The sequence below is a fragment of the Typopeltis vanoorti genome, chromosome 2, assembly GCF_054136105.1.
Source record: "Typopeltis vanoorti isolate ZY-2024b chromosome 2, IOZ_Tvanoo_1.0, whole genome shotgun sequence".
Taxonomy (NCBI): Eukaryota; Metazoa; Arthropoda; class Arachnida; order Uropygi; family Thelyphonidae; genus Typopeltis; species Typopeltis vanoorti.
Genome location: NC_143550.1, coordinates 48,304,696 through 48,329,038, shown reverse-complemented (window position 1 = coordinate 48,329,038; position 24,343 = coordinate 48,304,696). Strand labels below are relative to the sequence as shown.

Here is a 24,343-nt window from a genome sequence, read left to right as displayed (position 1 = left end):
GCCAAGAGAGAAGCTATTCAATACGCTGCAGTTATATGGTGTCAATGGGGCATTATATCAAGCAATACTTAGTCTTTATTTGAGTTGTGAGTCAGCAGTTAGAATTGAAGGAAGTACAGGAAGATGGTTTAATGTTAAATCTGGTGTGAGACAAGGATGTACATTATCCCCTCTGTTATTCATTATCTATATGGATCACATTATGAAGGAATGTGGTATTAAACCTGATATCAAAATTGGAGATGTTAATGTCAGCTCTTTGCTTTATGCGGATGATGTTATACTTCTTAATAAATCCGCTACAAGTCTGCAAGATTCTCTGACTAAATTGAATAGCTGTTGTAATAGATATGGTATGAAGGTCAGCAATAAAAAGACAAAGACAATGAAAATAGGCAGAATCATTGAAAATGTCAACTGTGTTGTGAATGGAGAACCTGTGGAACAAGTAAAACATTTCAGCTACTTAGGCACAATTTTTACTGAAGATGGTAAACTAAATATAGAAATAGACAACAGAATCAGCAAAGCTGGTATCGTGGGAAGTCAGTTGAATAAATTCATATGGAATAAGAAAGAAATTAGTCGGAACACTAAATTAGCTGTATACAAGACTGTGTTCAAACCAATTTTAACTTATGGATCTGAGAGCTGGGTCAGAAGTAAAACACTTGACCAAAGACTAGAGACCGCAGATATGAGAGTCCTGAGAAAGATTAGAGGCGTGAACAGATGGCATCAATGGCAATATCATATTAAAAATGAGGATATTAGGAAAGAACTTGACATTGTCAGCATCCAGGAATGCGTTAGCAGAGCTAATCTCAGATGGTATGGTCACTTAAATAGAATGGGAGAGGAAAGATTAGCAAAACAAGTGTTCTCTTCCAGGTTGGCAGGAAAACGACCCAGAGGAAGACCAAGATATAGGTGGATTGATACGGTACAAAGTGCCTTAGACGATAGAAACATAAGATCTGATAATGTTGGAGTCTTGACAAGTAACAGACTGATTTGGAGGAAAATTGTAGATAGGAAGTTAGTAATGATGTAATTTTTTCATGTAGTACTGTCATATCCTGTACACCCCTTGAGGGTACATGGCAGGAATTTGATGATGATGATGATGATGACCTTTTGGCAACTCGTATAGATAAAGAAGACTTTTCCATTGCTTCCACCACTGACGAGACCTCAATAAAGGTTGAAACCAGTCTGGGTAGTGGCCCTTCTCTTAATGCATAGCATTATATTTGTCGGCAAGGAGATGTGCTTTGCATTATGGGAGATACTAAGACAAGGAGTGATGAGAGCTTAGTTCACCTTTACCACGAGTTGCCTCAGTCCTGAAGATACTTCAGGTGCAAACTTCGTTTGCTTACACTTGGATAAAGGATTAAACTAAATTTATTATAATGCTCAAATATGGAGGGTATGAAAGGTTTACACTGGCTATACCGCATAATTCTTATAACTTGGTCACATGGATAAATTCTAGGTGATTGGAGTAGCACCCTTATTGTATTCATCTATAAAAAAGAGAAATACAACTGATCATGAGAATTACAGAGGAATTTTTTTCCTGAATATTTTTGGTAAGATCTATGCAAGCATACTTAGGGCTGAGAAAATTCTGAAAGGAAATGTTGAAGAAGATCAAGCGAGTTCAGACAAAATAGAAGTTGTCAGGATTCAGATTTTCACTTTAAGACAAATAGTTCAGAAATCATGGGAATATAACTGGAATCTGTATTTAATTTAATTGATAGATCTGAAAAAGGCATATGACAAGGTGCCGAGAGAAAACCTATTAGAAATGCTATGATTATATGATGTAAATGATGCATTATATCAAGCAATACATAGTTGTATATGAGTTCTAAGTTAGCAGTTAGAATTGAAGTAGGTACAGGAAGATGGTTTGATATCAAAATATAATGGTGCACATTATATCCATTGTTATTCATCATCTATATGGATGACATTATGAAGGAAAGTGGTATTAAACCTGATATCAAAATTAGAGATGTTAATCCCAGCTCCTTTATGCAAATGATGTTATACATCTAAATAAATCCAGTATAAATCTGCACAATTCTCAAACTAAATTGAATACTTTCTGTAATAAATTTGGTATGAAAATCAACAATAAAAAGGCAAAGACCATGAAAATATGCAGAAACATGGAAAACATCAACTGAATCCTAATGGGGAATCTATAGAACATGTAAAACACATCAGTTTCTTGCACACTTTTTTTTTTTTAGTGAAGATGGGAAATTAAATATGGAAACTGAGAACAGAATTAAGTGGTATGATAGGAAGTCAAATGAATAAATTTATTTGGAATAAATAACTGTATACATGTTGAATTGGATTTAAACGGTATTGATGCGAACACAGATTGATAAGAAAATAACTGTTTATTAACTTAAAAGCTAATATTTTGCTGGTATTATATCCAGCATCTTCTGAGCACACAAACAAAGTTTGTTACAAATGTGAGACAACCACAATCCGGTGTAACAGTGGGGCTAGTATAAGTAATTGCAGCATGCAACACAAGACTAAAGTCCTAATACGGCACCATCTAAGTTATTAAAAAAAAACAGTAGTCCAAAGTTTTGAAAAAAATATAGTAGTCCTTGAAACTTTTGAAAAATAGTAGTCCAAAGTTTGAAAAAAATAAAATTAAAATAAATATTAATTCGGTCTTAGGATGACTGTCTCCCAAATCTTTGATAGATTTATACAGCCATACTTGTTAAGGTTTGGAGTATGTTTTAAGGCTTCTGTTGACTTGTGGAAGCTTCTGTGCAGTACTTTTGTTTTTTTCCAATCGATCCTGTGTGCTGGGGTATCCAAAGCATGGTCTGCTAGACCCAACTTGCCATAACGAAAGTGCTGGATATATTTTTTGTGTTCACTGAGGCGGATGTATACTACTATTTGGACTACTATATTTTTTTCAAAACTTTGGACTACTGTTTTTTTATTTTTTTATTTTATTATTTTATTTTTTTATTACTTAGATGGCACCATATTAGGACTTTAGTCTTGTGTTGCATGCTGCAATTACTTATACTAGCCTCACTGTTACACCGAATTGTGGTTGTCTCACATTTGTAACAAACTTTGTTTGTGTGCTCTGAAGATGCTGGATATAATACCAGTGAAATATTAGCTTTTAAGTTAATAAATAGTTATTTTCTTATCAATCTGTGTTCGCATCAATACCATTTAAATCCAGTTCAACATGTGTGACGAACACATAAGCCTATCCACGCATAGTAGCTGTATATAAGACAGTATTCACACCAGTTGTATCTTATGAATCTTTCTGGGTTAGAAATAAAACACTTGTCACTAAAAACACACGTATAACCACAGTGATTAGTTTTAATATGTGGATATTTCATCCCAAGTATCTTGGGACATAGTCATCACAGTATAGTCTCTTTATATATATATATATATTTTTTTTTTTTTCAGTTATATTTTAATTTACTTCTATAACACGTTACTGGAAGCATATTGAGATTCCATTGTAATCATGCACCCTAACTGTATGTTATTCCTAGTATTCTTTTTTCTTTTTATTATTTCTTTTATTATTATTTGACACCTCCAGGGAATCCAAAGACTCATCGAGGGAGAGTGTGCCAACAGCATCGAACGATTGAACCCCTTCCAACTACTAACTGCGCTCAAACTTACTTAACTGAGCCATTAGTAGCAGAGGCTCTACCATTTGACCAATCTTTGCCGGTATTGTTTGAATTACTGTACTGATGATGTCCCGAGATACTTGGGATGAAATATTCACATATTAAAACTAATCACTGTGGTTATATGTATGTTTTTAGTGATGAATTCACAGTTTTCATTATATAAAACACTTGATCAATAACTGGAGACCACAGATAGGAGAGTTCTTGGAAAGATAAGTGACAAATGACATCAGTAGCAGGATTCATAGAAGGCGTGTTCAAAAAAAAACCGAGCTTTTTAAATAGCGCACCAGCTGGCACAGAGAGCATGCTCTTTGTGCCGGATGGCAGGTTTCGAGAACAAACTGCCATTTTCCCCATTCTGTTATGAGAATGGGGAAACATGTTAGTCATTGAGTTACATATGCTGAAGTGAGCAGGGGCACAAGCTGTTCATCGGATTTAGTGACAAAGTGACAATGAAAGAGCTTGAAGAACAAACGTGTGTTCTTCACTTTTACCAAGTTTTGCTGCGAACTTGGTAAAAATTTTACAGACATTTCAGTTGCTTAACCAAGCATACAGGGAGGACTGTATGAGCCAAACACACTGCTATGAATGGTTTAAGCATTGATGGATGAGTCGGTCAAAGATCAATGATTGTGTTTTTTTGATTGGAAAGGCATTGTCCATTATGAATTTGTACCACGTGGTCAGATGGTAAACAAAGAGTTGTACCAGGAAGTTTTAGCACGTTTGAGGGATGATGTGCTCAGGAAAAGGCTAGAGGCTTGAATTGTGGGAAAACCAGATTTGGATTGCCCCGCTCATCGGCGCATCGCTCCTCATCTGCAGTTATATAGCAAAACATTAGACATCCATTGTGCCCCATCCACCCTATTCTTCGGACTTAGCCCCAGCAAACATTTTTCCTGTTTCCCAAACTTAAAACCACTTTTAAATCATGTAGTTTCCAAACCATAGATTCAAAAAAAAAAAGAGGAGATTCAGGAAAATGTGATAAGAGAACTGCGCATCATCACAGAAAGTGCATTCCAGGAAGCATTCCAACAATGGAAGAAATGTTGGGAGCAGTGTATTGCTAGTAGATGGGACTACTTTGAAATGGAAGTGCTTAAAACGTTGTAAAATGAGCAATAAAGTCATTATAGTAAAAGTTCGGTCTTTTTTTGAACACACCTTGTATTAAAAAAGTTTATATTATTACTAACTTCCTGTTGACAATCTTTCTCCAAATTAATGTGTTATCTGTCAGGAACTTGATATTGTTAGCATTCAGGAGGGTGAGTAGAGCTAATCTCACATGGTATGGTATGAGTCACTTAAACAAAATGAGAAAGGAAAGGTTAGCAAAACAAGTGTTTTTTTCCAGGATGGAAGGAAAAAAGACACAAAGGAAGACAAAGATGATTGATACAGTAAGAAGTGTCTGCGAAAGCTGAAATATAAGAGCTAACAATATTTTAGTCCTGACAGATAACAGATTAATTTGTAGAAAGATTGTCAGCAGGGAGTTAGTAATAACAAACTTTTTTGTGTATACATCATAATATCCTGTATGTCCACTGAAGGTTAAGATATCAGAAATTTAATGGTGGTGGTGATGAATCTGTTAGAATTTCAAATTCTGACAGTACTATAAACATTCACAACTTTTATTGAACAGATGATCAAATTTAAATCTGTTTTAGTGCAAAGCCTTAGTTTGATTTAAAAAAAAAAAAAAACTAAAAAAAACTGTCGTCACTGACAAGGGAAGCAAATTCAAACCTATCAGACTGAAGAATTTGATGTAATCCTGATGTTCTGGGATTCTAATTAGAAGAATATTCTGCCTTTCAAAAATAACAGTCAAAACAACTAAGGTACTTAATTAGTACCTAGCAAGGATAGAGATGGTAATTTATTCTCATTGGACAACAGAAAAAGAAAACAGTTTCCAAAATGGCTTGATGATATTTATTGATAATTTTTTTAATTTTTTGGATGGTAGCATTGATGTTATATCCATTAGTATTCATAGTGATTTTTATTTTATTTAATTCTTCCAGCAGAGGTGTTAAAAGCTCACTCCATCAGTAGAACATATGGAGCGAGCTCAGCATATAAGATTTTTGATAATACTTGTCTGTGTGATGGATGATAGGGTGAGGATGGATGGATGTTATGCCAGTAAAGGAAGTTTTAGATAAACTAAAAATTGAATACTGCCAGTAGAGGTGTAAATTATTAAAGAAAGAAAAGGAATACTTTTGTCAGATACATGTTCAATAGGGAATTGACAGGTGTTTAGTTTATCCAGAAATTGGTAGTTCTGCTTCTGAGTATGACCAAACTGCAAAGATATTTTTTACGAAACTGAGCCAAATATGAGGTTAAGGAAAAATTGTACTGAAGAGTTGGGTTTTCAAATGTTCTTTAAAATAGTTAGCCAAAGCAAGTGAGATAGGTCTGCTCATGTTATTTCCATCAATTTTCTTGTACAAATTATTTTTCCACATGAAATAGCTGTATTTATGGTTAATTTAAATAAGCTAACAATATCCTCAGGAAAATCAGCCTGTAAGAGTTTCTAGGAATTATATAATTATTATTATTATTATGTAACACCTCCAAGGAGTCCAGAGACTCATTTAGGGAGAGAACCTACTCTACAGCTCTCCATCTCTGCCAATTATGGTGAACTGTCATTACCATCGTTACCTACACCAATGGTATCTACTGCCCACCACTAGTATTTTTTGTCTGTAAATTATGTGTGTTCTCAAGGCTGATTTGTGTCTATGCAGGATGAAAAATCAGAGTTTCCAGGAGGACAACCCTGCTACCTCTGTATGAGATTGGTTAACTCACCTTGAGTTGAAAAAACTCATATAAAGATTCCTCTCGTGATGACGAGAATCGAACTTACACCTTTTCCAGTCGAAGGGTGCAATGTATTGTCATTCTTCCAATTGTCATATATTATTATATGTTATATATATTGTAATTAAATGTTAAATTAAAAGACTACTTCAGAAGATATCACTGTTTCGTTGTCCAGCAAATATAGATCTTTAATTTAATCTTTGAAATCAGTGCTCTTTTTAATATAAGAACTGTTGTGGCTAGGAAAAGTTTCAAAGCAGACTAGAAAGATATTTAGTAAGATGGGGGGGAGGGGAAAGGGTTAGTATGATCAGCTATAGAATGTAGTCAATAACTTCCTTTATACACTTTGGAAAGACTATAGATACATGGAGGATGATCACAATCCAAATAGCAGACGTATTCCAAGAATTTATTTAATCCAATAATGTATTTGTTTATTTGGCTTTGAGTCTGATCTCAACCTCCAACATGATGTCCTCCGAGCACTTTAGCCTCAACACATGGATAAAGACGTAGCTATTCTGCCTCCGGTTGGTGACAGGGATCATGCAGTACTCACTTGGAATGTGACTAAGTTTATGAATGTTCCATTCAGAAAAGGTTATGTGCTGAACTACAAAGCAGGAAATTATTACCAACTGAGAAGTATATTGAGCTCAGTGGAATGGTATCAGTGCTGGATTGGGAAGAATATTGACAGTGCATGGGAAGTATTTAAAAAATACTTAAATGATGCAACATCACAATGTGTCCCGAGAGTTCGAAGAATAAATAGGGTAGGAGTCAAATGGATGTGTAATCTTATTAAGCAAGGATACTGTGTGCATGAGGATGATGTCCATTATGAAAATTATAAGCTGTAGGCTAGAATAGTCATAAATGTTGTATGGAAAACTAATTCAATAGAAACTAGCTCTGCAAGCTAAAGACAACCCACAAGAATTATATCAATATGCTGCAAGTAAAAGAAAGAATGAATATGAAAGAATAACTCTGCTGAATGCAGATGGTGCGAGGGTGACACAGATGGATGCAGAAGAGGTTGTTCAACTAATGAGTGTCCATCTTGCTAAAAGCTATCAATCTGGTGTATGCAATATTGAGTGTTCACTACTAACTCTTCACTGAATGAAGAAACTCAGGTGTATCAAGAGGAGGTATTACAGCTGTTGCACAAACTGAATAAGAATTCAGCAATAGGAACTGATGGGATATCAGTACAGGTGCTTAAAGAGTGTTCAGCTGAACTGGCTATTCCTTTGACCAGGCTGTTTAATATGAGTCTCAGAACAGGGAAGATTCTTCTGGAATGGAAAGAATGTATGGTAATCTCGTTGCACAAGGTGGTGCAAAGACCGATGTATCCAACTATCGACCAAACAGTATCTCAAGAGTGATGGTGAAGATTTTGGAAAAATTGGTTAGGGCTTGCATTCAGAAATGGGTTGACAGTGAATCTCTACTTGACAATGAATAGCCCATGCTGTTCATTGCAAAGTAGAGATTCACTGTCAACCCATTTCTGAATGCAAATCCTAACCAATTTTTGGATACAGCATGGAAGACTGTTGCATAAATTGTAGAATATGTGTTTGGATTATAAAATATTAGCGTAGATAAAAGGAAGGCTGACTGACCGATATCAAAAAGTTGTATACGGGAGATTAGAGTCTGCAAGATTTAAGATTAACTAGTAGCTTACCATAAAGATTTTAGTCCTTGGACCACTGTTATTCGGTTCTGTATATTAATGATATTGGGAAGGATTTAACAGGTGACATAACAGCTATTTGCTGATGATGCAAAGATAGGTAGAGGAATCAGGAATGCTGCTGATATGAAGTACTTGCAGAATGATTTGAATAGGCTGGAATTGTGGGCATGGGAAAATGGATGTCACTAAATGCAAAGTCATGCACTTGCATGTGATTAGATATCCAGTGTCATATTATATTGGTGGGATTATGCTAGAAGAAACTGATGAGGCTAGGGATCTTGGAGTATTAGTAGATAGGAAGTTGAAGTTCAGGGCCATGTGGCAAATACAACTCAGAGGATAATTGCAATGCTGAAACGGACTTTCACATGTAAAGATAGGGATGTCATTTTGCCTCTTGATAAGACCTCACTTGGACTATTGTGCACAGGTCTGGTCTCCTGGTTTCTGTTGTAATTCTGATACAGTGGAGAGAGTACAAAGGAGTGTGTTAAAAATGATATTAGGATTGTGAGTTACTGATTATGAAGACAGGTTGAGAATTTGTAGACTGCAGATACTAGCAAACAGGAGAAAGAGGGGTGATATGATTGAGACTTACCAACTTCTGAAAGGGTCATACAGGATTTCAGTTCATGGAATTTTTCATTTTATGGAGGGTGGAGGAAAGTATAAGAGGACATTCTTCGAAGCTGAGAATGAATGCTGCTAAGAAGCGGGTGATGGCTAGATTTTTTTTCTCTTAGGGTAGTGCATGATTGGAATGGATTGCCATTAGATACTGCATGTGCAAAGCAGTATGAATGAATTCCAGAATAAGTATGATATCTGGTTATTTTAATGGCTAATATAGCCTACTTTCATTTAGGAGTGCCCTTTTTTTTTATACAATGTCTTTGGCTCTTTAACCAAAATCTAGGGCATTACTGAAGCGCTATAAAACTAATATATAAAGAATAAAAATAGGAGAAATTTTGGACATATCTTTTTGGATGTTGTTTTCTGTCTCCTTATTCCGGCGATGTGCCTTCATATGCTGTTAAGCTGTTAAAGGATTTTTTTTGGGAGGGGGAGTAAAGTAATGTGGGGGGAATTATTTGAAAAAAACCTGGATTTTTAATATATGTATTGTATAATAATATTATTATTATTAAGGGTGGGTAGAGAGCATTTGGGGGGATGAGAGAAGAATCTGAAGATAGAAATTTTTTTGTGTGGAAGAGGAAGGATTTAAGGAAAAAAGTCAGGGGTGGGAGTGATGGGGTGAGCCATTTCGACAACCGTCGTCTCCGGAAGTTAATGCTATGTCATGTCGGTTAGGTGTTTCTGTCTTTGGTGTACTTGTGCCGTGCTAAAGGCATTTTTTAAAATTAATTATCTTGAAAAGGGTATAACAATAACTGGAGAATATTAATCTGATCTTTTAACCCGACTAGACGAAAAAATTCGTGAGAAAAGACCCGGTTTGCAGAAGAAAAAATCATCTTTCATCAAGGCAATGCACCTGCCCACAAAGGTGTTTTGACAATGGGAAAATTAAGGGATCTGCACTATGAATTGTTGGAACATCCACCCTATTCCCCAGATTTGGCTCCTTCTGACTTCTGTCTCTTCCCAAAACTAAAACTCTTCCTCGCTTGTCAGCATTTTTCTTCAAATCAAGAGGTGATTGCAGCTGTAGAAGGATATTTAGCAGATCTTACTGAGAACCACTACAGGGACAAGATAATGGCTGGAGCATCGCTGGAATAAATATATTAGTCTTAAGGGAGATTATATCGAAAAATAAAAATAATTTTGAAATTATAAATTGGTTTTTTCATTGTTAGGCCGAGAACTTTTCAGACCTCCCTCGTATGTGGCCTCCCTTGAAGAGTTCTTGACTCCCTGGAGGTCTCTCTTAATATTAATAATAATAATTTCCCTAAAGATATTGTTAACTTATTTAAATTCACTATAAATACAGGCTGTTTCTGAGTTGTACAGGAAAATTGAGGGAACTGCTATTGCCAGACTTATCTTACTAACTTCGGCTGAATATTATGGAGCAGTTGGGAAGCTCACACTTAAAAAGTATCATTTTTTTTTTCAACCTCATACACTCATTTTGATGTTTAGTGGAGAAAACAAGCATCTTAAGAAAATAATTAAGGAACTAAATTTATTTTAATTAGATTACTAGGCCAATATTTCGCTTTAGTCACAAAGGCTTCATGATTATATTTAAAAAATCTTTCACAGCTTACACTTGTAACAAAAAATTATATAGAATTTTATTCAAAAACTGCACATAATGTTGAATGAAACATGTTGTAGTTTTTGAATAAAATTCTATATATTTTTTGCTATATGTGTAAACTATGAAATTTTTTTAAATATGTCTAGTGCAGATGTTCCATTAAAACTATTCAACTACTTCATGGGCTTACAAAATATAAGCAAGTCTATATAGGCACACCAGCAGGAAGGCAAACACAGACTGATTATGAAAGGCAAGTTCCTACAGTTCTAACTGGCGTCTTCTATGGGTATGGTAATAAAATCATGTCAAAGATCTGAAAATGTTTTCCAGATTTTTTTAATATGATGCAGCCAAATTAGTTTAATTTTGGAGAATGTTACAATGCTGTGGTAGATTCCAGAAAGTCTCTCGATGATTTATATCTGCTTCTGTATTGGATCCATTGAACTATTTCTGTGGCACAGTCTTCCATCCCAGAATGGCTGTAGTGATGATGGACATAGTTTCTGTGCTCTTCTAGATAGATATTAACAATTCTTCCAGTTTGTTAAGCTGCTACAGCACTACATCATGCTCGAGAACTAAAGAAATGTGACTGCATCGCTTTACCAAAAATATGGGATACCTTTTTGAATAAGATTACACTATTTTTATTTTTTATTTTTAAATTTAATGATAAATTATACCAACAAGTTTCACCAACTGGGCTGTTTGGCTTCTTCAGGGCATACAAACGATAAAGACAACTCAAACTCGCTAGTACATAGAACATACATATAAAATATAACAAAATTAAAAAGACACATAACATCATACGCATGGAGTGTGTGTTTTTCATTAGTTATTGTTGTGTGTGCACGCTCTGTAGTTTGCAGCAAAATTAAATTCTGGCAAGCTTAGCGATCTTATTAGGGCTTTCCATATGTCAGGCAGGATCGTTCCTTGATTTCTGTTTAGGCGCTTTCAGAACGGAGAACCACTGTGGCTTCTTTGAAATTGTGACACCGGAAATTTTCTTCTAGATAAGGCATGGAACTTTTGTTCCATTCAGTGGCGTTGATGAAGTGGAGGGTAATTTGGAACTATCTATTCTGTTGTTTTTAACATCCCCTATGTGTTCCTTTTTTCTTATTTCAAGACTTCTTGATGACCTATGTAGTTTAGACCACAAGAGCAAGGGATGTTGTATACTCCAGCGTATTTGAAGAAGAAGTCATTGCTGTCTTTTGGTGAACCTTAACATGTTTCAGATCGTCTTGATTGGTTTGAAAGTTACTCTAATTTTAAAAGGTGTGAAGAGTGTTGCAATCTTTTTTTTGACACTGTTCCTGCATAAGGGATGGCAATTGGGGATTTATATTGAGTCTTGGCAGATTGTTGTTGTGTGGGGTATATATGAGTCTGTGATATATGAGTTAATTCGTCCTGGAGGTCTTTTTCTTCTGATATGATGCTGGTGGCTCTATTTTTGAGCATGTGTATGATGCTAAGTTTTTGAGAAATGTGGTGAGTAGTTTTGGCCACTAACTTAATTAAGTTAGTGGCCAAAAAAATATACTTAAATATGGGATACCATCATTTTGAGACTTTCAGCATGATTTGATCAATGCATCCATAGAAGGTGCCTGTTAGGATAATAAGAGCCTGCCTTTTATGATCAGTTTGTGTTTGCCTTTCTGCTGCCTGTGTGCATGTGTTTAGCATATTTCTTTGTGTCCATGAAGAAGAAACCTTGGTGACCAATGAAAAATATTGGCTTAGTGATTTAATTAGCAAAATAAATTTAGTTAAGTATTTTTAGACATGTGATTTTCTCCACCAAACATGATCATGAGTGATAATTAACATCTAAGCATCCATACCGAATTATTGATCGACCTCATACAGTTGACTCTCACTATAGCATACACTGCTATGATAAACTCACTGTAACAAGCTACTGAAAAGTCCCAACCATGGTCCCATAGGTCCAGTGCTGTACTAAAAGAAACTCGGTATAGCAAATTATTGACTAGTTCTATAGCAAGTTAGCCTGTGGTCCCTAGAAGTTTGCTATGGTGAGAGGTGAGTTAATTTGCTTTGCTTCTTAGATATGTTCATAAAACAGAATTATTACAGTTTCTGGATAAAATAAACTTCAACTCCATTGTAAGTTCACTATCAAATATGAATTTGACTGGAGTCTTCCCTTTCTAGACACTTTCCCATCAACTCTTCTACAGGCTTTATCCAATTTTCAGTTTATCTTAAACTTCCTTTACTGGTAGATACGTTCATTCAGCCTCACTATGATCCATCACATAAAATAAAAAAAATTAATGATCTAGATTTCTCATCTGTACATCACTACTGGAAATACCATTGCTTTAATAATTCTAACTTTTGTGGCCTTATTAATATCTCTATGTTTCATAACTTTTGCCAATTTTTTACATAGCTTTTTTCCCCAAATCCTCTCCCTCTTTTAATTTCATCTTCATATTGACCATCATTTCTAATTTTTGATCCCGGTAAATTCCAGTCATAACTATCAACCACCTTTTATCTCCCTCAGTAATAAATTCAACCAAATTGCCAGAAGCCATTACTTTTGCTGATGTTGAAATTAATCTCTGCTTTTTTTTGCTTTTCTTCTTAGCTAACAGAATCATTCACTGTACATCTTTCTTCTGCTATGAGAGTTGTATCATCTGCATATCTTAAATTATTCATTTTTCTGTTGCCAGTCTTAATTTCTTCTGGATCTTTGTCTAAGTCGACCATTCTCATAATATATTTGCTATAAATATTAAAAAATAAGAAGACAATATGCAACCCTACCACGACACTTTTTCCACTTGGTCATTGTCCGTCTCTTCAAAGACTTTTTATTGAAGCTGCTTGGTTGTCATACAGTTCTCTGATTAAGATAATTAGATGCTCAGGTATTCCCATTGCTCTCATCACATTCCATAGTGTTATGAAAATACTTTCACAAACTATTTTATAATCAGTAAAACTGATGAATACTTCATTGTAAAATTCTCTTGTTCTTTCCATAATCCATCTCATATTTGCTATCTGGTCGCTAGTTTTTCTCTCTCTCTCTCCCTAAAATCTGTCTGTTCTTCTGGCATTTCTCTATTACCATATAGTTCCAGTTTTGGATCACATTCAACATTATTTGCATGTAAAAATTAGAGCAATGATTCTGTGGTTTTCATAATCTCTGTTTTGTTTTTTGTTTTTTTCTAAAATTGGGATAAATACTTTTCTTTCAGACCTGTTGACAAATTTCAGTTAATATATTCCTACTTCATTCCTGACTGCTCTCAATAATTCCACTGTAATTTAACTCCAAGAACTTTTCCTTTTGATAGCTGTTCCATTGTCCACATCACTTCACTTTTCATTATCATAGATTCCTCTACAAATTCTCCTGCGGTATTAATATCTTTCTTGTACAAATCCTCTACACCCTTTCCACCTTTTTTATTCTTCTCAAAATAGAGGTGCATAGTGTTTCAATTAAGATATCAAAATACTTTCCCTTCAAGTAAAGGAACATTAGTTGCATGGAGGATGCATCAGCGAATTCATTCATTTCCTTGATGACCTTTTTCTCCTTGATGACCAATGACCTTTTTCTCCCATCAAACTTTTTTCTAAATTACTTTTTACTAGTCGTAATCTATGGCTAAACTTCCCTGTAACTTGATCTGTTTTTACTAAACAGATCTCTTGTTCTACCTAATGTAATTTTCTTCAACTTTTCTCCACCTTTTTATCTAGATGTTTTTCTTTGTCTCTCCTAGCCTGTCTTTAAAAATCTGCATTCAACTGTCTAACCTTTCTGTGTTTCCCTGAAATTTAATTTTTCTTCTTTCTTCTGCTATTTCAATAGCTGCTTCTTCTGACAGTCATTTACAGTTTTTCTTATTGATTTAATTTCTTTCCAACTTCTATTTAATATGATTTTGCCATTACATTTTATATCATTTTATGAATTACATTAAATTTATATGGAATAAGAGTGAAATTAGCTAAAATACTATACTAGCTGTATACAAGACAATGTTCAAACCAATTTTAACTTATGGATCTGAGAGCTGGGTTAGAAATAAAACACTGATCAAAGACTGGAGATCACAGATATGAGAGTTCTAAGGAAGATTAGTGGAGTTATCAGATAGCATCAACGACAGCATCATATTAAAAATTGAGGATATTAGGAATGAACTTGCCATTATTAATATTCAGGAATGTGTTAGCAGAGTTAATCTCAGGTGGTATGGTCATTTAAACAGAATAGGAAAAGAAAGATTAGCAAAACAAGCATTCTTTGCCAGGTTGGCAGGAAAAAGACCCAGAAGACGACCAAGTTGTAGGCAGTAAAAAGTGCCTTAGAAGACAGAAATATAAGATCTGATGATGTTGGAATCTTGATAGATAACAGATTAATTTGGAGGAAAATTGTTAATTGAGAGTCAATAATGGTGTAACTTTTTGTGTAGTCTATCATCATATCCTGTACACTCCTTGAGAGTGCATATCAGGAATTTGATGATGATGATTTATATGATTTAAATCAAATTTAATATGATTTAAATCAAATTTAATACAGCCCTTTTGTTTCTTTTTCTTCTTCTTTTTGGCCCATAATTTAGTTTAAATTCAGCTATCAGTAATTCCTGATCTGTTCTAATGTCCACACCAGGTAGTGTTTTTGCTGCTTTGATAGCACTACTCCACCTTCTGTTGGCAACAGTGTAATCTATCTGATTTCTGAATTTGCTGTTAGGTGAAGTCAACATATAAAGTCTTCATTTTTTGTTGTGGAAAGTAAATATTTGCAATAAAGAACTTGTTCTCTACACAAAATGCCATCCTTTCTCCTACTTCTTTTCTTAGTCCTAAACCAAATGTTCCAGTGATGCTCGTTTTTCTTTTTCAACCACTTTTGCATTCTGGTCGTCTAATATCAGTGGTATCCGTCTTATCAATACTGTTAACATTACTTGTTGCAATGTACTGTAAAATTCTTCTACCTCATCTTCACTTGTATCTGTAGTGAGTGTATACATCTGTATGAGTGTGACATAGTATATTCTGTCAGGCATTGAGCTGTAACCCCAAACATATTTTCCATATTCTCTTCTAACTCGGATTGCTACCACCCCATTTCTTCTAAAACTTTCATGTCCAGAGTAATAAATTCTGAAATTATTAGTATCAAAGTACCCATTCATGTCTAACTCCTAAGTTCACAATTCCTAAAATCTTACTCCATTTTTTCTCATTTCTCTCTTTACTAGCTCCAGTTTTCCTTGATACATACTTCTTACATTCCATATTGATATTCTATGTCAATCATAGTCATTCTATGTCTTCTTAACTATCAGAAGATGAACTTCCTGAAGGCTTTGATCCAACTTCATCATTCTTGTTAATTTCATTTGAGGTTCCTCTCTGTTCTTTCCCAGTAGCCATTTTGATGCCTTCCTACTTGGATCTTAAATTATTGAGATATGCACCATATCTCAAACTTCTTAAGTCTTTGTTCATAAGATTTTCTTGACAAACTATATTCATAAGTGGTTTGCCATTGCCTTCTTCTTTTGTGTTTGTGGGGTACATTTGCCTTAGGGATCACTGCTTGTCTGCTGCAGGAGGCCCTACCAAGAAAAACTAGCAATTTTCCAGACAATAGAATAGGATAAATAAGGTATCATATCAATTGAACAAGCAGGCTTTTGTAGTGGTAGTAACTGTACCAGCCAAATGTTTTTCCTCATAACTCATGCTGAAGCAGTCTTCCAGTGTACTTTGAAAACATCTGTGGCTTTTATCCAGCTCTTGGTAGCCTGCGATAAGGTGTGGAGACATGGACTCATTGAGAAACTATTGAGAATAATTCCCTGTAAGAGAGACAGTTCAAATTATAAACAAAATAATAATATATTGGATATTTATGAACAATTATTCATAGCACAGTTAGAAAACTGAATAATACACTTCCATAGGATTCGTTGCTTGCTTTCTACTCATTTAATTTACATTTATGATTTGCCACAAACTAGTTTTAAGAAAAGTATGTATGTAGATAATATGGCTGTAGCAAACATTGAGACTATGCCCTAATGCTACCAAAATAGAAGCTTGTTTCCATTTGAATTCTAGAATGCCAAATGTGAGACTTTGTTCATTTTAATGGTGTAGAACTGCAACATAACCTGCAGTCTAAGTACAGGGTGGCCATAAAATAACTTTCCCTCTTTGAAGGCATCTGTAGCTAAAACCAATAAACGGAATGAGACCAAATTTTATATTGAGACTTTTGAAGGCATGGGGAGATGATTTCCACGAAAAAAGATTTAGTATCAAAAGTCACCAATAGGGGAAATTTTGGCGCTAGTGGAGCCGAAAACAAGTGGATAATTACATTAAAGGCAGATAAAATGGAATAATAACATTTCAACAGTAAGCGACAGCCATGTCACTCATTCCAGCTGGATATGTGGTGCATTACAATGATAAGAATAATAATAATTAAACTAAAACAACAACTTGCGAGAGACAGAAATTAATGTAGTGATTGAACTCGCAGGAAATAATGTTTTATTCATCAGAATCAGGATCTCCTGGACCACATACACGATTTTCAATGTACTGATCTTTCTTGTGTACAACAAATTGCATCCGGTGTGTGACATGCTCTACAGCTAAGCATAAGGAGTCGGATTGGATGTTCATAACAGCCCATTTTATGTTCTCTTTCAAGCCATGCAAATTGGGAATGCTGCCAACATACACAACGGATTTCAAATACCCCCCCCCCCACAGCCAAAAGTCACATGTAATGATGTCCGGGGATCAAGGCAGCCATGCCGTCGGAAAGAACTGACTGATAACCCTCTCGTTACTGAAATACTGGCATAAAAGGTGATGTACTGAACATTCAATGTGTGGCTGTGCTCCATCCTGCATAAAAATTATGGAGTCCAAACATTGTCTTTGCTGCAATGCAGGAATGACAAAATTTTCCAGCATTCGTTGATAAATGTCTCCAGTAATGGAGCATGTTACAGGACCTGTGGGGGTAATACGCTCAAAAAAGTATGGTCCTATTATGAAATTGGCTGTGAAGCCACACCACACGGTTACTTTTGGAGAATGCAGTGGTACTTGCTGGATCGCTTGGGGATGTTCAGATGCTCAAATTCTGCAGTTGTGAGTGTTGACCAACTCATTCAGATAAAAATGAGCCTCATCACCCCACAATATTCTCCAAGGCCAGTCATTGTCGACCTCCATTCGGGCAAGAAATGTTAGCACGAAGGTCATGCACTTATCATAATCTGCGGTAGTTAGTGCTTGCACACGACTGAACTTATACGGATAGAAGTAAAGCATTTTCCGTAAAATTTTCCAGACTGTACCATAAGCCATATCAAGTTTGCGAGCTATGGCACACGAGCGCTTGGGCCAGTACTGGTCCCTGTGTCATCAAACACAGCACTTAATCATAGCTCTCAGTGCTACAGCTGACATAGGACCTGTACGCAGGTTATGAAGCCTTCTAAATTCCTGGAGGGATGCTACAGCATTGCACTGTTTAAGGTAAAACAACTTAACAAGTAAAGCACGCTGAGGCAAGATAGGACGCATATTGAGCACAATTCATCAGTTATTCGAATAACTGCCTGAATGTTCCCAATCCCTTTTTAAGTGGAATTGGTGGTGCTGTTGTCATGTGTGCACAGTAAAATTTGCATAATCCTATTTACTTGCGTTTTGCGTTTAGTGCAATTATTTGACTGCTTTCTGCTCTGCCAGCGCCAAAAATTTCCCTATCGGCTACTTTTGGTACTTTTTTTTTTTTTTTTTTTCCAGAATTCATTTCCCCATGCCTTCAAAAGTCTCAATATAAAATGTGGTCTCATTCCATGCATTAGTTTTAGCTACAGATATCTCTAAAGAGGGAAAGTTAATTTATGGCCACCTTATATTTGGGTATAACACTGAATTGATATTTTTATATGGAAAGGTATCTAAGCAAAATTGACAGTAAGATAAGAACACAAAAACACTGTAAATATAGCTAATTGGAATAACTTGAGAACATCTCTGGAAACATCCTCTGAATGACAATTTTAACTTAGTGCAGAATACTGTTCATAGATTTGGCTGAATAGTACATATGTAATAAAAGTTTAATCCTTATCCAAGTGTGAGCAAACAATGTTTGCACCTGAAAGTATCTTCAGGACTGGGGGGTAAGGTGGTACAACACTGGGCAACTCGCTGCAAAGGTGGAGCAAGCTAACATTACTCCTATCTCAGTATCTCCCATAATGCAAAACACATCTCCTTGCAGATATGTATAATGTTATGCATTAAGGAAAGGGCCACTACCCAGACTAGTTTCAACCTTTATTGAGTGAATGCCAGCCAGTATCCTATAACATGAGTTAATTCAGGTTCAGGGAATATTTCTAGATTGATAGGCATTCACTCTTACACACACTAAATAGATATCGGTGCTAATTGCAATTGTGGCCAATGTTCTATCACTTAAACATATTCATCAAAATCCCTCCCGCTATGGTTCTAATTTTTATAAGTGGTAATTTGAATTCTTGAATTCAGGCATGAGTCAGGTATATGCAACAAAACATGTTTATTGGAACTAATTACAATTACAACAAAATTGGATTAAAATACTAAGACTTCCAAATCTCTTACTCTGTTAATATCTCATGCTAAGCTAGTTAACAATGCTAAATTAATCAAAATACACTCAGATCACAATGCTAATCACACAAAACAATAGAACTAAATGACGATATTACTCTAAATCAATTCTCTTATGTATGCTACTCTTAAAGACATTTTATACAACTTGTTACTATCTGGTAATGGTCATCCATAAATACAAATATGGTAGCTGGGGGAGGGGGGGGACCTTTGCAGCAAGTTGCGTGGTGTTGTTCACCTTACCCCAGTCCTGAAGATACATTCAGGCGCAAACGTTGTTTCTCACACTTGGATAAAGGATTAAGCTAAATTTATTGTAATAAAAGTATAGACAACTAAATACAAATATGAGACATAACAGGAACTGTTAAATCTTCATCTATCTGTTGTTGGTTACCAGTCTTATGCATCATTGCACTTGCAGAATTCACTGCTCAGCTGTATTGCTAAAAGAATACAACAAATTTATGTTCAAATCTACCAGTACATGAAGATATTGTAAACTCAGTTTGACAAAGATCAAAAAGGCATAGCTTCCTAATCATTGGCTATAAATTTATTATAAATCTACAGTAATTATAATGGAATGAAAGACACTACAACAACCAACAGTTAGTGTTAATTTTATAGAAATGACTACAGGTTTTAATTTTCCTCATCATATATGATGATAAATTAAATAGATTAAAAATTGGTGATGGATGATATGCTGATTTAATGTATAAATGGGCTTTTCTGATTGACCAGCAAGTGATTGTGGCTTTCCATGCCAAAATGCTAGCCATATTAAGTATTTCCGTAGTACACTTAGAAGAATGATGAGACATCGTACCTTTTGATTGGAAAATATGCAAGTTTGGAAGTTTGATTTTTGTCATGATGAGAGGATAAGAATAAGCTCGCTGAGAGAATATACTGGTCCAGTTAGTGATTTTTGGAAGCTCTCTGCCTTTGTTTTGAAGTGGTTAAATGTTCTTGATATAGTACTGTAAATAAAATCTCATGATTATTATGCAAAATATATCTCACTTTATTTTTATCATTTATGTATTTATATAACATTTATTGTAATTTTGTGCATTTCATAGTTTATTCCTTGCTCTCAGTATGTATGAAAAATCTATTTGCTAAATAAATAAATATGCTGAACATTGTGGAGGAATTTCTTTAATCTCCCTACTGGCCAAGGTGGATGAAATAGTGAGACCAAATTGCACTTCTTATCCATGATATTTAGTGGGTGTTACAGAATCATATCCAGATTTAGCTGGACGTCATGGCCAGTTGGAGGGTTAAGAAAGGAATTGGAGTGACAAAAGTCACTCCAATTCTAACCTTGGAATACATGGCCAGTATTCCAAGGTTAGTACATATTTGGGATTTACATAGTGTTAGCATTTGCATATATAAGAAGTGTAATGTATTAAATGAAAAATGAACAGTTTGAAGAAGCTATGAATGCATCTCAAGAAGAGAAAGCTGATCTCGTTTAGAGATTTTATCAAAGGCAAGGGTAGGTGAAATAAACTCATTCTTGAAAGAAGTTTTGGTAGTATTGAAAATAGGAAAAATCATCATTTAAAACAGTGGTGGTCAACTGAAATTTATATAGTTTAAGATAAGAGCCAACATACAATAATTCTGGATAATAATAAAACCAGATGCAGATAAATAGTAGTTCCATGTATTTCACAGTTTGATTTTGTAATTATTACTTATACACAAATAGGCTGAATATCCTATCATAATAGTAAGTTTTCTGTTACAGTTATAATAAGATTTATCAACTTTAAATTATATAAACAAATCATTCATTCTCTTTCATTAAAGAGAGTGAATTGTTTCTTAAAAGTGCAAGCACTAACTACATCATGAACTGATTTTAAAAATTAAATTATTTAAAAAATCTTTAATGAAGCCCCTCCCATTTTTATTTATTTATTTTTTTAGATAGAAAGGTTAGCTTACTGTTTGCATCTTTTACTGTCAAATTCTAATAGTGATATTGTGTATTGCAGGAGATTATGATGGAGCTTTAAATGTTTTAACTGAAGTGGCACTTATAGCAGAAGATAAAGGTATAGTTTTAAAAGAAAAGTTCATAAAGAAGCTGAATATTTCATTTGATTATACTATACAGCTAATTTTATCTAAACTGAAAAGTTTTTGCACTTAATATGATTGTGATGTATTTGTGGAGCAGAGCTGCTCTACATGTTAATATTTTGTTAGATCCATTCTGTAATAAAAACACATAGCAATGTGTTGTTGTCTAATAGATCTTTTTAGGTATGAATAAAATCACTGTTCCTTTTAATGTGTTATTGCTATAATATAACATTTCCTTTGGCAATTTTTGTTCAAACCATTATAAATCTCTGCCCAAGAAGTATTCTGTATGCTTTCTAGTTGTGTGCCAGAAGTTGTTATAAACTCTGCTGAATGACGAGGGATTGCTAGCATATCCCTTGAGAAAAATGCTAGATAAGATCAATAATCAGTGTTATACTATCTAGTTGTGTCTGACTTTTGCGATCTTGTGAACATAGATTCTCCATTTCACTCGGCATATTAGGAAGTTCATTTATGTTGTCCATCCAACTTTTCATTGTTTTCCTTTTATTCTCATGCCCTCAGTCTTCTCCAACATAATTACCTTTTCCAATTCTTCATCTGTTTGCATAATATATCCAAAGTACATTAAAGGTTATTTGTAGTTTGGACTTTTTTTTGAGCATTCTCTGGGAGCAGTGACTACCTCCAGAGAATGCTCTAGTCATTCCCTCCAGAGAGCATTCTGTACTTATATTTTCTAAAACCTTCTTATTAATCATTTTTGCAGTTCATAATTCAAATGAATCAGTTTGCTTTCTTTATTCTTAATGATCTGGCTTTCACATTTATACATCACTAGTGGAAATACCATGCTTTAACGGTTCTAACTTTTGTAGCCTTACTAATATATCTGTCTTTCCTTATTCTTGTCAAGTTTAAATTATCAAAATAAAACAAATTATCACTCACACTAAAATGAGAATGGAGTCTGGAATCTCTCTTCATGGTTAATGGCACTAATGTTTAGAGTTGATACATAAAAGAAAGATCTTGTAGATTATCTGAACCAGTTTTATTAAGAAATGGAAATAATTCTACATGCTTATGAAGAAATACTAACAAAAGAGTAACTTGCCACCATTTGGAACTGCGATAATTGTAGGCAGCATGAAGAAAGTGACCTCTAATCAAATACTGGAGTTACCAAAACTGCATGAGCATATCAAGGAAATGATTTGTTTTTAAAAGACAAGGTCACGTTCCAAATATATTCATGCTATTTCCTAAATACTATCTTTATATCTAATCCTGGTTTAGGCTGTCTGACTATATCACAACCACTAATAGTCACTAACTCCCCTTGTTTAGCAGTAGCTATTCTTTAAATGAAGTGCATAGCACCCACTTGCATGAAAGATATGCAGATTCCATCTGCATACATTACACAAAATGATACATTTGTATGTAAATGAGTGATTTATGCATTTTAACAGGGAAGAGTTTTTATTATAACATTTCATTGTAATACCAAATTACAAAGATAACTTAATACTCTACTGAACATTTTTATGTACTAAGGCCATGGCTAAGGCTAGGTAGGCACAGCAGTATTAAGAAAAGAAGAGGAGTGAGGGGCAGCTCATAGGAATGACTATAGTGACAACAGTAATTATTTCTAAGAGGAAGGTCTTCAGGATTACAATTTCTCAAATATTTGGTAGTCTGAGACAACCATATATGTATAAATTTGGAATTTGTTTCAGATCTGAGGTTGATTCTAGGAAAGGTCTTTCATATTTGTATAGGGTGGCCCATAAGTCATGGAACATGCCATAGGAAAGGCCCATCCTGCTGAAGCAACTGCATAAGTTTTTTTAACATCACCATATTTTTTTTATTAGTTATGAAAAACTGTATCATGTAAATGCCTTCAATTTTTGACTTTTTGGCCGCCCTGTATTTGCTTCTGTATATTAGTGAGGTTTTTCCATGATATCTCATATAGAGAATGTAAGACATGTTCTGCAATACCAGAGATAGGTTATGTTAATTGTGGTAGTACTTGACATATTTTGTGTTCTATGCATGTAATATTCGTCTACTTCACCCAGGAATAATTCAAGGATGGAAAGAGGTCTTTAGGAGAGCAAATAAGGTTTTAATTTATTATGGTTGTATGTTGTGTGATTGCCATATTTTTTAAATTCTATGTTTTTTGAAGTTTCTCAAATATATGGGGTGAATGTGGGTTGTTGAGGGGGTTGCAAGCTTCATTATTTAGGATTTTTGTGGGAGGATTGCCATTAACTAAAAAGATATGACAGATGGAGGGTAGTGGTGGTTGGGATGGAGAAATTGTTAATAAAGTTTCAAGGAATTGGAGACTTATTATTCTCTTTTAGTTGTAAATTATTTCCGGGGTATATGTTATTTTGATTGCTGACAATGTTTGTTTCTGATTTTGTGAAAATGAGAAAACATAATCCATATGACAGCCATTGCCCATACCTTTATTTTTGTTTGTAAAGAGCAAAATCCTGTTGGGGAGTTTCAAGTTATTTTAAAGGTACATTCATAAACAGTGATACTTTCAAAGGCTTTTAGTTTTTCAAGTGCAGAATATTTTTTTAACATGGAGAAGGGATATGGTCACTGACTTCTTCAGCTATTTTCTTTTCACTACTGGATGAAGACCTTCCCCAAACTCAAATTCAATCTTGTCTTAAGCCTTTCTATGCCACTGAGTTCTGGCCATCTGTTTAATCTCATCCTCCCACCATTTCTTTGGTCTTTTTGTAGCTCTCTTTCCATCTCTGGGATACCATTCAGAGATCACTTTTGTCCAGTTTTGAGTTACTACTTATGACTTGCATGTTGCCATTTGGATCTTTCAATGGCTGAGATATTGTCTCTCATCCTGGTCTGAGCTCTGATCCAAGTATTACACTTTCTATCTAGAATAGTAATACCGAGTAATGATCTTTCCATTTT

At 34.7% G+C, this 24,343-nt stretch overlaps 1 protein-coding gene across 2 annotated transcripts in view; it reads left to right on the top strand.

The window, feature by feature from the left end:
• The window catches only part of Hap40 (Huntingtin-associated protein 40 kDa), a 181,678-nt gene that overhangs the window by 83,220 nt on the left and 74,115 nt on the right, over window positions 1-24,343 (top strand). For both annotated transcript variants that reach the window (XM_090404771.1, XM_090404780.1), the window contains exon 6: window positions 21,316-21,375. In XM_090404771.1, coding sequence (XP_090260897.1) covers window positions 21,316-21,375 — 60 coding nt within the window. The remainder of the gene's footprint in view (window positions 1-21,315; window positions 21,376-24,343) is intronic.